Genomic DNA, 15056 nt, shown 5'->3' with positions numbered 1-15056 from the left:
GGGGCCGTCGACTGGGAAGAAAGGTGCCGTTCCCCGCCAACTTCACAGCCGGCGGCGGGAGCCTTTTCTGTCCCTCCGGGTGTCTGTCCGTCCGTCCACCCCCCCCCCCCCCCCCCCGCCGGGCTCGTGCGGAGGGGCCGGCGCAGCATGGAGCGCTACGAGGCGGAGGTGGCGCGCAAAGCCGGCCGGCTGCTGGAGGAGCTCTCCCTCTACGCGCCCTGCAGGGACGCCCCGTGCCTCGGCGGGAGGGAGCCGGGGCTGGACGAGGCCAAGCGGGCCCCCTCAGCCCACATGCCGGCGGAGCCCCGCGGCAAGAAAATGAATGGCAGCCTGGCCCCCCCGCCGCCGCACGCCGGGCCGCCGGGGGACGCCTTCCCCCCCCCGGCCGCTGCCGCCGCCGCCTCGGGCAAAGTGTACCAGGCTGCGGCCGCCCCCCAGTTCCGGCCGGCGAACGGCAGCGGCCGAGCGGGGGGCAGCCAGGAGCCGGGCGGCGGCGGCGGCCGGGGCGAGCCGCGCTGCGAGGAAGGGCTCTGCACCCGCTCCGAGGTGGCGCTGCCCTGCTACGGGGGCTTCGCCGAGGCCAGCCGGCGCTATTCCGCCGAGAGCGCCCGCCACAGCGCCGGCAGCGCCTACGAGGGCATCTACGTGGCCAAGGCGGCCGGCTCGTACCCCGCGCCGCCGGGCAGCAGAGCCCACGCCGGGCCAGAGGGCAAATACAGCGCCGCCAGCCCGCGGGCCAGCCGGGCCTCCTCCTCCTCCGCCCCGGAGCCCAGCAAGTTCTCCAGCCCGCGGGCCAGCCTGTCCCACGAGAAGTTCTCCAGCCCGCGGGCCAGCCTGGTGCAGCACGACGGCAGCGCCCTGAGCCCCCGCTCGAGCTACGCCAGCACGGCCAGCGACACCAGCAAGCACTCCAGCCCGCGGGCCAGCCTGAACAGCTACGACGGCGGCAGCAAGCCCAGCAGCAACCGCACCAGCGGCATCAGCATGGGCTACGACCAGCGGCACGCCAGCCCCCGCTCCAGCACCGCCAGCCAGTACTCGTGCACCGCCAGCCCCCGCTCCAGCTACTCGGACTCCAGGTACGGCCCGCCGGGCCACGCCGAGCTGGAGGGGGCTGGCGCGGGGCACGGGCTCCCGCTGGTCAGCCCCCGGGCCAGCGTTTGCAGTCAGGACGGGCGGACGGGGCCGGTGGGGAACTGCCACCCGTCGGTGATCAGCCCCCGCTCCAGCATCTCTAGTCACAGCTCCCGGAGCTCGAGAAGCTCCAGAGGCTCCATGAGCGCCTACCCAGAGCTGCAGCTGCCCTCGCCCAGGTCTTCCATGCTGGGGCCAGGTTTGCAGGAAGAAAACACCGCGCAGGAGCACGGGGACGCCTATCACCGAGTCCGTGCCCAGTCCCCTCCGAGGCACGAGCATCAGCAGCATCCTGCTGCCTCCAACCCCGACTCCGCGTCAGGGGCATTAGCGTCCTACACCTACAGTGCAACCAAAGGGGCCGCTCCAGCGCCAAAATTCAAGCTGCCGTATCAGGTCACACCGTCCAGGGAGAGTGGACCTAGCCAGGCGGAGAGGAGGCTGGAAGCGTTGACATTGGAGCTGGAGAAGGAGTTGGAGATGCACATGAAGAAGGAATATTTTGGTAAGTGGCATCCTCTTGCTTGTCTCTGGGGGTGCCTGGCCCAGCAGGGGAGAGGGCAGGGGGGTCCATAGCTATTGCCACAGGCCCAGGGCAGACGGGAGCTTAGCATGTCTTTCACTCCACACAGTGAGCAGAACTGGTTTAAAGTTGACTTGCTGTGTACATGCCAAAAATGTATTGAGGGGAAAATCCGGGAGATCCTTTGGTTTTTTTTTTTTTTTAACCAGCTGATTTTTAGAGTCTTGAAAGATACAACATGAGATAGATGCAACAGCCTGTGGAAGTCTAACTGTTAACAGATGATCAATCCCTCATAAGATCTTATTTTTACTAATAGTTTTTACATTTATGAAAATATTCACTGACATTCATGGACATTCGGTATCCAGATTATTTAACAGGAACGTATTGTTAAAGTCTGCTGTGCTCCTAAAGAAGAACTAAAGAACCCATTTTCAAAAAAAGTTTTCTTACTGGTAGACCTCTGGTTTAAGATTGCATTTCTCCTGATCCATTCCACTGATTAAACTAGATCTGATTAATAACAAAAACAAAAAACTTCTTTTTCTGTAGTTTATTTTTGTTTGTTTTGGAGCCTTTCCCCTTCTGTTTATCCCTTCTGCAGTTTGTCATTTTCCTTGGTTTTAATCCTCTGTGGTGTGACTGGAAACAATGCATAAAGCATTACAGAAGCACCTGTTTGTGCCAGTATGGTTTGATATGTTATGGTTAATTGTCTTTCCATTATAAACCTAATTTTTCAGGATTCCCTAGCTTAGCATATAAATTAATGTGATTTGAAATAGAGGAGTTTGAAGTCTTTGGCCCACCTGCAGTACTTTTGTTTTTATAAACAGTGGGCCAAACTGGAGAAGCCAGTTTTAGGACTTGGTTCAAAAAAAACCTTTGTCTGCTTCAACATGAGAGATGCTCACAGGAGCCTCTGGCACGTATTGTTTCTGGCCTGCAAGGCCTGGCGTGGCTCTTCACAGCACACAAGTCTGACAGAGTTTGAATTTGCACCTAGAAAGTGAGAAGAGATGATTGGGGTGATGAGAGGAGACCCTTTCCTGCTGGGCAGCCGCTAAATCAGCCTGCCTGTATATCTTCTTTCCTCTCTGCTGTGTTTCTGTCTGTCAGAAAATAATAGCTCCGTGAAACAAATGAATGCATTTTGCAGTTAGTCCACAGTATAAGTTAAGCCCATTTGGTATTTTTAAAGTGAAAGAAAATGGCCAGGATGATATTTGCATTTGAAAGACAACTGCAGAGAGCATGCAAATACTGCCCCATTCTCTACAGGTGCTGTGGGTCTCTGATGCAGCCAAACGGGGTGTGGGGTAGGGAGGCAGGATTTTGGGAGACTTCATAGGCATCACGCACTCCTGTGGATTAGAGATCCAGGTTCTGCCGAGGGCATTGGCATTGGTTGTGCATAGCGAAGGAGCAGGAAAAAGCAAGTGGATGCACTGATGCATCAGTCAGCTGGCCCATTGCCCCTGGGGAGCAGTGAGACAGGCTCTGTGGCCTTTGAGGGGAAGGCTCCTCCCACTTAGGGCCCAGCCCTTTTACTCTGCTGGGCACAGAGAGAGCCCTGACCTATTAGGTATTTTCTTTTTAGCTCATGTGAATGTTCTGGAGGACCGGGATCCATATTTTAACTGGATTAAAAAAAACAAGGTGATGAGCGTTCTGGATTGTGTAATAGATTGCTCACAGAAAAGGGAGGACATGAAAGATTCATGGCCACATTGGTGCAAGAGGTTGAAGTGCCAATGCACTGCCGAGTGGCACAGAGAAGGACCTGAGAAGGACATCTATGATAGCTGAGAGAGCATCTCAGAGCAGCAAGAAGGACCTGGCTTGTGCAGATATTTATGCTGTTTATAAACATGTTGCTTTGTGATTCTCAAACTCCTGTGAATTGAAATAGGAATTTTCATGCCGGTGAAACAAGAAGAAGAGCAATAGGAAGTGGGTTAAGAGACACACGTAGGACACAGAGATGGGTAGGAGTGCAGATTGTCATTCGCTACATAGTTGTACAGTACCTTGCGTTTGGTTGGACGTCTGAAGGGGCTACCACAATATAAATGATCAATAATAATAATTGACTCACTAAGTATACACAGAAGCTGAATTGTGATGTTAATTATCACACTAAGCAAAGTAATGTTTGCCTTGCAGATCTCAATGGATTTCAGTGGAAGTGCGAGCACTAAGATGCTTTTAGAACAGAGAACGTTATCCTGATAGCCCTGGACCTCTAAAAGCTTTCTTGTGGCTCAAGGGTGCAGCGTGCAGTGAAGTGGCATGGGAGTAACTCAGAGAGGATGGGTGACTCCAGAGGAAGAGACTGGCACTGTGTGTGTGGTGGGCTGTATGCGGGAGGAAGCTCTATTATACAACTTTTTAATTTATAAGAATTTGTCTGTTGCAACTGTTGCTAGGTGCATGCATATTCTACAGAAACCTGTTACAATATGAATATGCCCTAAAGATCAACAGACTCAGGCTCTGTCAGACCTGTGGGAAAAGCACATTTCCGAGTCTAGGACCCTCTCTTAAGAATGTCCTGCCTCCATTGCTTGGACATTCACATCTAGGGAGAGTCTACAAACATCCCAGCAGACCTTCACTATTGCAACGGCACACAAGTTTCTCTAGTAGCTAGGACTCACACTAGATAGGGTTTAAAACAGCATAGCACAGATTACCAGTGTTCTGTACCATGTAGTATTTTCATTGCTGCTGATTTTAATAGGACTTTGGGGGCTTGATCCTGCCATTCTTTCTGCGTCAAAGCACCTATTGAGGTGAATGGTGAGTTTTGCCTGAGTGCACACTTCAGGGTTGGGCCCTGTGTCACTAAAGATTGAAAGGGTGAAAAGAAATAGAACAGCCAGAGCAGTACTAGGAGGTTCAGTGTGATGGGGCAAGAAAGCGGTCTTTTTCTGACAGATATAGTAGCTTGTCACTTGGATATTGCTTAGGCGGTCTTTGGAAGCCTCGCCTAACATTCACGGAGAGTAAAGCAAAGGCAGTAGAAATACACTACTGCGTTCACACAGTACTAAGGACCTGGCATATTCTCCTATACATTAACTTAAAGGCCTGGCTGGCCACTCCCTCCTCACTGTAGCCTTTGTGCCTAGCTCAGTACCCCAAAGGAGTACTCCACTAGGAAGTACTATATCAGATTAGTCCAGAAGACCTTCAAACACCTGCAATACTTTAATTTCACCAGTAGAAAATGAAAGTGTTAATCCTAACAATCTAACAAACAGGGGAAATGGTTTAATGCTCCTTGACTGGATCAACCTAAGCATCTAATAAGTAAAGTTAGATATTGTGACATTGCTGCTAATTTTAGCATCTTTCAACAGCACCAGTTCTCATAACCTCTGTTCAGAGTGAAGGCTTGTCTACATGGGGACATGTTGCATTGGCATAACTTTAATTTATACACCTTGCAGTGCCTTGTGTCCACACGTAACCTTTTCTAAAGCTCATTATTTGGCAGCTTTGGCTGCTGCGGTAAGTAATCCTCTTTGATTGGGACAGGAGTAACTCTTCTTTGCAGTGAGTTTGCTTTAAGGTTCACGTGATCCCATGATCCCTGCAAGGTAGGGATAGGATACAGAGTGACCTAAACAAACTGGAGGATTGGGCCAAAAGAAATCTGATGAGGTTCAACAAAGATAAGTGCAGAGTCCTCCATTTAGGAAGGAAGAATCCCATGCACAGCTATAGACTGGGGACCGACGAACTGGGCAGCAGCTCTGCAGAAAGGGACCTGGGGGTAATGGTGGATAAAAAGCTGGATATGAGTCAGCAGTGTGCCCTGGCTGTCAAGAAGGCTAATGGCATATTGGGCTGCATTAGGAGGGGCATTGCCAGCAGTCACGGGAAGTGATTATTCCCCTCTATTCGGCATTGGTGAGGCCGCATTTAGAATATTGTGTCCAGTTTTGGGCCTCCCACTACAAAAGGGATGTGGACAAGTTGGAGAGAGTGCAGCGGAGGGCAACAAAAATGATTAGGGGGCTGGAGCACAGGACTTATGAGGAGAGGCTGAGGGAACTGGGCTTGTTTAGTCTGCAAAAGAGAAGAATGAGGGGGATTTGATAGCGGCCTTTAACTACCTGAAAGGGGGTTCCAGGGAGGATGGGGCTAGGCTGTTCTCGGTGGTGGCAGATGACAGAACAAGGAGCAACGGTCTTAAGTTGCAGGGCGGGAGGTCTAGGTTGGACATTAGGAAAAAGTTTTTTACTAGGAGGGTGGTGAAGCACTGGAATGGGTTACCTAGGGAGGTGGTGGAATCTCCATCCTTAGAGGTTTTTAAGCTGAGGCTTGACAAAGCCCTGGTTGGGATGATATAGCTGAGGTTAGTCCTGCTTTGAGCAGGGGGTTGGACTAGATGACCTCCTGAGGTCCCTTCCAACACTAATATTCTATGATTCTATGACTCTGCTGCTGGCAGTCCTTCCCCTGCGTTGCTTCTCACCTGGATTAGTCTGTCTGTGTACTTGTATGCACTCCACTTTCCAGGGTCATCTTTTCTGAATGTCACCCCTCCATTTACATGCTGGCATTCAACCAGGTGTGCCCCTTCTCAGTAACAGCTAATGGTGAGTTCACACATCCGGAGCCACATCCCCACTATAGCAGCTATGCCCTGGAGCTTCCATGTAGATGCCTGCAGAGCTCCAGGACTTGACTGCCCGCTTTGAAGAGCTGCATGTCCAGTCTTAGACATGCACAAGACAGTGTCAAAGCAAATGAGAGAGAGGGCTTGCCTCTGAGCATTGCATTCAAGCAAAAGAGCCTCAGCAGAAGAACCTGAAGACAAGGGACTAGAACAGCAACTCTGGTAACACTTCCTCTACTTGCCCATACTATGAGGACATGAGCCATATTTTTGCAGGTGATGCCACCACTGTGCTCAAGAATTATATGGTGGACAGTTTTCCAGAAGGCAACCCAGATGGCATGGGCACCCTTGACCCCCACATATACCCCGGGGTCTGATGAGGAGATTTTTCTGCATGGCCAAGAACTGTATGACCCCTCAGATTTGGGGAGAGCAAGACTGAAATGGCTGTACTGGGGATCTCTGCTATCAGCCAGCCTGAAAATGGTGCAGAGGAGAGCTGTTCAGTAAGCATTGTTTGCTGTATTACAATACAGGGCATAGGGGATTTAAACTGCTTTCTTTCTGGGTACTGGCTGTCTGCTGCCATGTTAGTTGGAACTAGAAGCCTCTCTCCACCTAAGGGGCTTTTAACCCCCTCACTCCTCCACTGCGCTCAACATGCATCTGTGCCAGAGATGTGAAGCTATACAATTTTAGTTCCTGGCCATACCAAATTCCACAACCATCAGCCACGTTTGCCACCTCCGTGCACCCTTCTGGTATGGCTTCCTGCTTGCTCTCCTTTCCTTCCCCCTGTTCCCTGTTGCCCTCTTCCCTTCCCAAAAGAGCAGCACCACGAGGGTTAAAACAGTCAAAGGTATTGCATGGCAGGCATGTTTATTGTAGCAGCAGACACGGAAAGAGCCATAGACAAAGTAATTTGGCTTACGGTTTTATAAATACCCTGGGCTTTTAGCTAACTTGAGATTTTATGGGTTGCCCAAATCAGGCTTCACAGACATTTCAAAAAGCATAGGTAGTGTAAGGCATTTGTGGGTATTCGACGCTCTTGGATTCAGAACAACTACTGCAGAGTCCTGTTTATTTTGTAATGCACTCTGTGGTGATTTGCCAGTGTCATAAAAGAGAACTTAAGGCAAAGCTTGTATTTTTGGCACACACATTGCAAGGTAGTGCAGCTCTCGGCACTGACCATAGCTACCGTTTTCCTTCCACTCCTGCTCCAGTTGGAAGGACACCATTCTGGCAAATAGCCACACTGCATATCTTCCTGGTTTGCCCATTGTCTTTTTGAACAAGACCCTTCTATGTCTCCTGAGAATTTGCTTCAGGGAACATCCTCCAATTTACAGACAGCCTGCAGAGGTATATATGCAGTTACTAACCTGCCCTCCACCCACCTAAAACCACCACAGCCAGCCACCTATCCATCATATTTATACAGAGGCCCTTTACGAAGGAGAATTAATCTGGAAAACGTCTAACCACCTTGACATGAATCCCCCCTAGAGTGGGGAATGGCATTCCAAAATTGTGGGGAAAGCAAAATTTTGTGACTGTTGGCATGGAGATTAGGACTGGGACAATAAGTCCTTGTCCCTGATTTTCACGGTCCTGCTGAGAGGCTGACAAACCTTGGAAGGAAGGAAAATAAGACAAGAGGAAATGTTCAAGGAACTAGTAACTGCATCCCAACATAGGGCCTTGGAGACAGAAGAGTTTCTGGGAGCAGTAGGAGTGTAGGTGATGCAGAGGCAAACAGCTGTGTGGGAGCATCTTTTGTTACAAAGGTCAAACACAGCACCCATCTTGGCATTGACCTGTGAACTATGGAGAACACACCATACTGAGACCAGCCAGACTTCAGACCCAGGAATTCAACCCCCGGAGATGGAGAAGACAAGTTCACTGCACCTTCCCTGCCAGACTTTGTGAGCATTCTCCACTGTGGGCATGCCGCAGTTTCATTGGTCTGAAGTCTGTACTCTTTTCAGGCAGTGGTCTTTGTTATCTGTTATTGGAAAACTCAACTTTTTTTTGATACCACTCAACTGAAAAAATTCATTATGAACAGCCCCCCCCCCCCATCATTCACAAAACATCCCCCCCATGGTATCAATTCCTAATAAAATCGATACACAAGCATATTTCAGTCGTTTCCTTGGTAACAGTCCATTCATTACTCACCACTACTCTGTGGCCTCAGCATAATGCATCCCTGAGCCTGTTTCTCTGGCCACCTGGGGCATTTGTCAGAGGCACTCTCCCTGCCTGTCTGTAATGATCAGAAAGCCTGTCTGCCTACTGCTCCCGCCCATCCTCCCGGCTTCCTGGCTTGTGCCTCACAGATGAGGTGCAAGATACAGCAAGCACTTATCCCACCAGGCAAATCATGAGAAGAAACATCCAACCTTGTTATGAGGTGCCACCTTTCAGTCTTCCACTATTGTTTGCAACTGCTCAGTTAAACCATTCCTTTCTCTTGTCAAGTGTCCAGTAAAAGGCTTCACCAGCCAGAGAAGCAGAGAGTAGCCTGGGTCTCCCAAAATGAGGCGAAGAATCATAACTCCATTAATGTCTGTAGTCGTCTGGGGAGCAAAAATTGTCTTGTGCGTTGCAGCAAAAAGGCTAAAGAAACTGGCATCATGGACCTTTCCAGAGCATCTCACATTAATATTGGTGAACTGTCCCCAGTGGTCATCCAGGCCTTGCAACGCCATGGAGAAATACCCCTGTTGATCCTGTTGATGGTGTTTGCCCTGCTGTGAAGGGCAAAGAACAGGCACGTGGGTCCCATCAATAGCCCACGTACAGTTTGGGAACCTCATCTGTGCAAAGCCACCAATAACCTCTTATCTATTGCCAGGCTTTGTGACCCAGTCCAGCAGCACCTTACTCAGAGCATCGCAAATCTTCATGACATGAGCCCTGACACTTGACCTACCAATAGCAACCTGATCAGCTACTGATCAGTAGCAGTGGTGGGGGGAGGATGAGAGGCTGCCAGCTGTGCTAGCAACTTGCTGAGAACTGTCATGTTGGTGTGCTGCTGGGGTGAGCTCTGCACAGATCACTAGGACAGTAGCTTTCTGAATGGTGAAGTTCTCCAGCTACTGCTGGTCATCCCAGTTCTGCATCACTATCCCAACCCACCAGTCTCTTCTAGTTGGCCGAGTCCAGAAGCATCGCTCCATTGATTGAAGCTGCTCTGGATAAATGCCCTGCAGGAGTAACTGCTTGGTGTCACATTCCTGCTTCTCCTCTCCCTGTTGCCGTATTGTCACAGCAGCTGAAGCTGCCCAAAGTCATCGAGCCACCCGTTCAGCTGTATGATTGCCCATGCATGTGCCAATAGAATGCTTGTTTGCAATCACGATAGTCATTAAAACACATTGAGCAGTGTGTCCTCTATGCTGACTGACAGCAGTTTGAAAATGGCACTGGCAAAATGCGGATGAATTACGGGTTGCCAGGAGAGGTATCATGGGAGTTTGTTAGTTTGACCCCCCCTGCCCAAGTCCTACAGTTCTTGTAGGTTCTGGTAGGCATCATGAGAAAAATCCCACAGCGTGGAACTGAGTGATGGAAATTGCACCATCGTCTGTCTTCCCAGAATGTATGTTGTTAGTTTGAACATGTGGAGAGCTGTGTGAACACAATGATTCACAAAGAAAGCACCGTAAGCCTGCATAATGAAGTCATGTGGATGCCTTTCAGTTCACATAGTTAATTCACTGCAATTAGAGCAAACAAGCTAGGTCAATGTAACACTGCCTGATAGACAGGCCCTAAAACATTTGTTTGTTTCTATTGTTCATTTATTGGTCATGTAACTAAGACCTCTTGTATATCATGATATATGTGGTATGTAACATGAACATGTGCAGGTACATGTTCTAGCAGTGAGTCTACTTCTCTGAAAGTGTAGGGTACAGTCTCCCTCAAATGGTGGCTTAAATAGGGTTTCTCAGTCAGTTTGTAGTGTGATTTTTGGAATTTATGGTGATACAATGTTGAACAGAGCCAAGGGGACTGTATGAAGCTGTGAAATGTACTAAGACCACTGAAGTATTTATTACTTTGTATCGTCTGACAAATTTTAAATTATAATGTGGTATTTGTGTATGTATATGAGGAATTTTAAATGATATCAAGGGACTGATTTTTGAGCCCTAGGCTTTGCTTGTTTATGAAACCACCCTTCCTTTTCACAGGCGCCTACATACACACACAGGTATTAGTGTGACGAAAGCATGCACACACAAGTGGAGGCTAGCTTGAGATTCATAGTGGTGATCAAGCCCCAGATATTATTGATCACTTACCAACATAATTTGTAAATCTGAAAGAAATTTAAAGCCTGCAGCTTAAGGAACTGGACAAAAGGCTGCTTTAATGTCCCAGAACGCGTCTGCTAAAATATTACTCGACGGATTTTAATTTCTTAGGGAGCTTTATTCATAAAATATTAATGCAGAAAAATAACAATTGATACAATTTAATTGTCTTTGTAAGCAAAACTGATTCTGGGGATTATTCTTTAATTAATCTTTTTTTATCCAAGGCTTGAAAAATTCACTCACCTTTGAATAGGAAGCTACCTGGCTGAGTGCCATCAATGTCTACATAACCTAAGCATTTCTTTCAAAGAGTGTCTAGAGGTTATGGTTACAATAATAACCTTCAAAACATAAATAAAATGTAGATCTATATCATGCTCTCTTTATAAACCTGACATCGCTCCCATGCCTCTGGATTGTTCTTAGCTTTGCTAAATTACAGTAGACTGATGGTGTCTCACTGCTGCTATTGGAAATCCTGTAGGTACCAGGGAAACTGATCAGAATCATGTCAGTTTCACGCTGCCACAGCTTGGAAAGCTCTGAACAGTAGAGTCAGGCACTGGAGCTGGTCACTGGAGAGGGCCCAAAAAAAGAGGATCGTGGATGGGGAGACGTTGCAGCAGTGGTTGATTATCAGAGACCCACCATCACCACTGCAATAGCCATGAGAGGGATAAAGCTGCTTCTCTCTTCCAGGAGCCAGAAGGACATTCACATTTATTTTTCTACCTAGAGCTAACACAAGATGCAACGCAAAGTAGGGCTCTGGAAGGAATCCCATAACCCTCCCCTTCATAGCATGTGTGTGAGGAGACACTGGGGGAGAAGTTGGGGGCGCGGGGGAGAAGCGCACTTTAATTTGGTCCTGTATCAGAGGGTGTGGGTACATGAATGGATGGGGTGAGGGTGTGTGAGAGATGGGAATAATTGATGGGCTAAATTAGAAGAGAAAAGTAGGGTAAGTATATAGAAAGAGTACAGCTAGTGGAGGAGGTAGAGCACACAGTTCAGGGAAAGAGAGCGAAAGGGATACAAGGGTGGAGGGGGAGAGAAAAAAGAGAATGGATACTGTAGACAGTGCAGGAAAAAATGGGATAAAAAATAGAGTGAAACTAGGAAGCGATAGAAGGGCTGAGAAAAGCAAGAGAAAGAGATGGTAATTTACATTAAAAATATATTCGATAGCTAGTCGACTGACCGCACTTTACAGTTGACGGTGTGTACTATGAACAGTGGCAGTTGTGCCATTCCTTTAAATTGCAGGGAGCTTGGCTTTGGGGGAGGAGGGGTGACACAGCAAGTTTTTTTCCTTGTGCTAGTGAGTTTATTTCTCAGCTGAGTAGGTCTGTCTCCAAGGAATTTACCAGATAGTTAGTTAATACTAGTGTGGAGCCTTGTGGTTAAGGCACTGGACCAGGATGTGAGAGATCTGGGGTCTCAATTTTTTGGCTCTACCACAAGGTGCCTGTGTGACCTTGGCTGAATCATTCAATCTCCTTGTACCTCCATTCCCCATCAGTAAAATGGAGATTATAATTCCCTACATCACAGGGGCATTGTGAGACTAAATCTATTAGTGTTTGTGAAGTGCTCCGATACTACAGCGATGAGCAACCTAGAAAAGCCTACAAACACTGTGGGTTTTTTTTTTTAAAGCTCTGTGCACACTAGCACTAAAGCTTAACAAGTTTTGTAATTTGATTTAGTGTCCCCACACTCCATTGCATGAAGAAGGCCAGATCTGATTTGCTGAGCAGTATCGACTAAAACCATCTCAGAGTCAGACTCCTCATTGAGGTTGTGCCTTATTCCCCCAGGGAAGTCTGACTATGGTTCTGTAACTCATTGATGGCATGATTTATATTTTGAATTAGCATGATGTGGATACAGAGGGTGCTGGCCATTTCTAAGCCATAGTCACACGTTCTAAAAGTGCTAATTTAAAGACAGGGCTTCAGATCCTGGGATTTGGATTCAGTACAATTGACTGTGACTAGGATTTTATGAGCATGTGAGCTACCACACCATAGTAAGTCTCTGTTTAATTCTTAGAATTGACAGAGACCATCTACTATTGCCATATGGTTTGGAAAATCTACCAGCACACATGCCTGTGAGAACACCGTAGCAGATTTTCTAAGCCACATGATGATGAAGGCCATGTGTCAAAGGGGTGGGGGAATGAGTTATTCAGTCCTATAGATTTGAATTAGTTTTTCATTTATACTTGAAATGTATATGGAGAAAGAAGTCTTTTCTGCTTGTCGTTGAAAAATGAGTACTTTTGTAGAGAAGTAGGCTTGTAAAGGCTGAAGAACAGTCCAGGCTTCAGATTGATTTGTTTTGGGGTGTGTTAAGCCTCCTGTGTTGTTGGTAATTCTGAAGTGACAAGTTCTTATGTATAAAATATTGAGCAGTTCATTAGATCTGTTCATCTCTAGCATGTAGTCACCAGTTTGGAACTAGATTTATATTATGCTCCTAGCTGACTTAGGAAAAAAAAGTCAAATTCCTGGCTGTATCTTCAGATCATTCTCTGGCATTCTCTGTATTTAAAAAAAATAATAATAAAAAAAGGGGGGGGGGGGCAGGATTTACCTTCTCTCACGGTCAAGAAAATATCTTAAGAAACATTTTAACAGCTTAAGAAAGATTGAGTAAGGATTTTTTTCCTCCCCATCTGAGTTTAACTCCTGTTGGCGGCTATTGGTATAGTCTCTGTGCTTGAGTCTCCTCAGAGATATATAGGGGGTACGTAACCAGTGTGATGTTAAATCACCTACCACAGATTCAGAATTTACACACATTAGCAGTAAATCATTTTATGAACTACGTGGCAGTGCCTAGCTGTGTATCTAAGAGTGGGACTTAGCCCTACATGAAAGAGTCACTGTCCAACTGGCTATATTTAATGTGTGAATAAAGCTGAGAAAGTTTGGCGGGAAATCTCTTCCAGGTTGTACATTTCTATTTTCAGAAACAATAGCCAGTTTTTGTGTGTGCCCAGGTGTAAAATAATTGTGTTCCCCTGCAGGTTGTGCAGCAGCAGCAAAGTGGCGGACCTGATATTCAGTGCTGTGCTAATATAGTTGATGTCTATTGTTAAGACACAAGGAAGTAAACAAACAGCCATATTGATTTCAATTGCTAGTTTAAAAAAAAAAAAAAATACAACCCACTCACCAAAATTTACTAAATACTAAAATGACAGTTTTGGCAGGAGAAGACATTTTCATTTTCAAGTTTCTAGTAGGATTGTACAAACAAAAATCAAACTCTAATGGCAGGGAGCCAAAATCTGAAATTTACCTGGGTAAAACTCCCATGTACTTCAGCTGGAGTTTTGCCTGAGTAAATAGTGAGTTCAGAACTTGGCCTGGTAACTAAATCTTACACCCTAAAAGATATGAAAGGACTACTTGCCAGCATCTGTTTGATTGCCTTCTATTTTTCATCCACCGTCTCCTCTGCAAGAAGTTGACCATAGTGCTCACTGCCTCACAGCCTCACTATGTTTAAGTTGGTTATGTTAATTTCCTGGGAAACATAGCATCCTGTTTGTGCTGAGTGGAGATTCTGACCTTTTTACAGAGGGTTGCACTGTGCCTACATTTATAGGATAAGAAAGTGGGCTGGATTACTATGACTCCGATGTTCCAAGGTTGTCATCTCTTTCTCTGTGGAGTAAGTTACTGGGATTCTTTTAACTCATAATCTCACATTCCATGTCTCAGTAGGAAAATGTGGGGTGGTTCTATTGGAATAGATCTTCCAGTAAATTGCAGCTAGGTTCTTTCAAAGCACATGTTTTATTTTATAGTGTTTAATGATGCAACAGTTCTGCCTTCTAAATTAGTTTGGTTCCAATACTATTCCTTTAATCTGTGACTGAAGGGAATGAATGCCATTTAAAATTATATAATACAGCATTTGCCTTATGCCAAACACTGGACAAAAAACTTTTTATGACTAGAATTGGTAATAAATTATACAGAGCAAAACTGAAACAGCATAAAAGAATTAACTGAAATGGTGGTTGACTCTAAGCATTATTAGTAGCTTAAGACAGTTGCGATTCATTTCCGAGAACTGCATTTAACTGCCTGAAATGTTCAAGTTCTAACAGGAAGTAGATACCTAAAACCTACTTGATGTGGCATCACTTGGAAATACCCCAAGGCCGTGAACTGCTCCTTTTGAAGTCAATAGTGGAACTCCTATTGACTTCTGTGGGAGTGGGATCAAAGGCCAAATGCTGGCACACACAAAGATTTGCTAATAATTAGGAGAGGCTAAATGATGCAAACAAATGTCCAGGAGCATTTGGTTGAATGTTTAAATAAACTTGCCCTGTGCCCCTTTCATCAAACCTTTGAGCAACCCAAATGTTGTGGGAAGCAAATTTCAGCGTTTGGGC

At 46.8% G+C, this 15056-nt stretch overlaps 1 protein-coding gene across 6 annotated transcripts in view; it reads left to right on the top strand.

Moving 5' to 3' along the window:
• WTIP (WT1 interacting protein) overlaps positions 1-15056 on the top strand; it is a 105722-nt gene continuing 90666 nt past the window's right edge. For all 6 annotated transcript variants that reach the window (XR_010918321.1, XM_067540073.1, XM_067540077.1 and 3 more), the window contains exon 1: positions 1-1639. Coding sequence is in view for 5 of the 6 variants with exons in the window: in XM_067540073.1 (XP_067396174.1) it covers positions 148-1639 (1492 nt within the window). In the remaining variant the exon portion in view is untranslated. The remainder of the gene's footprint in view (positions 1640-15056) is intronic.

Source organism: Emydura macquarii, unplaced genomic scaffold, assembly GCF_026122565.2.
Source record: "Emydura macquarii macquarii isolate MOO-44397 ecotype Brisbane River unplaced genomic scaffold, CSIRO-AGI_Emac_v2 contig_561, whole genome shotgun sequence".
Classification (NCBI taxonomy): domain Eukaryota; kingdom Metazoa; phylum Chordata; order Testudines; family Chelidae; genus Emydura; species Emydura macquarii.
The sequence above is the reverse complement of the archived record's forward strand: the minus strand, read 5'-3'. Positions and strand labels throughout refer to the sequence as shown.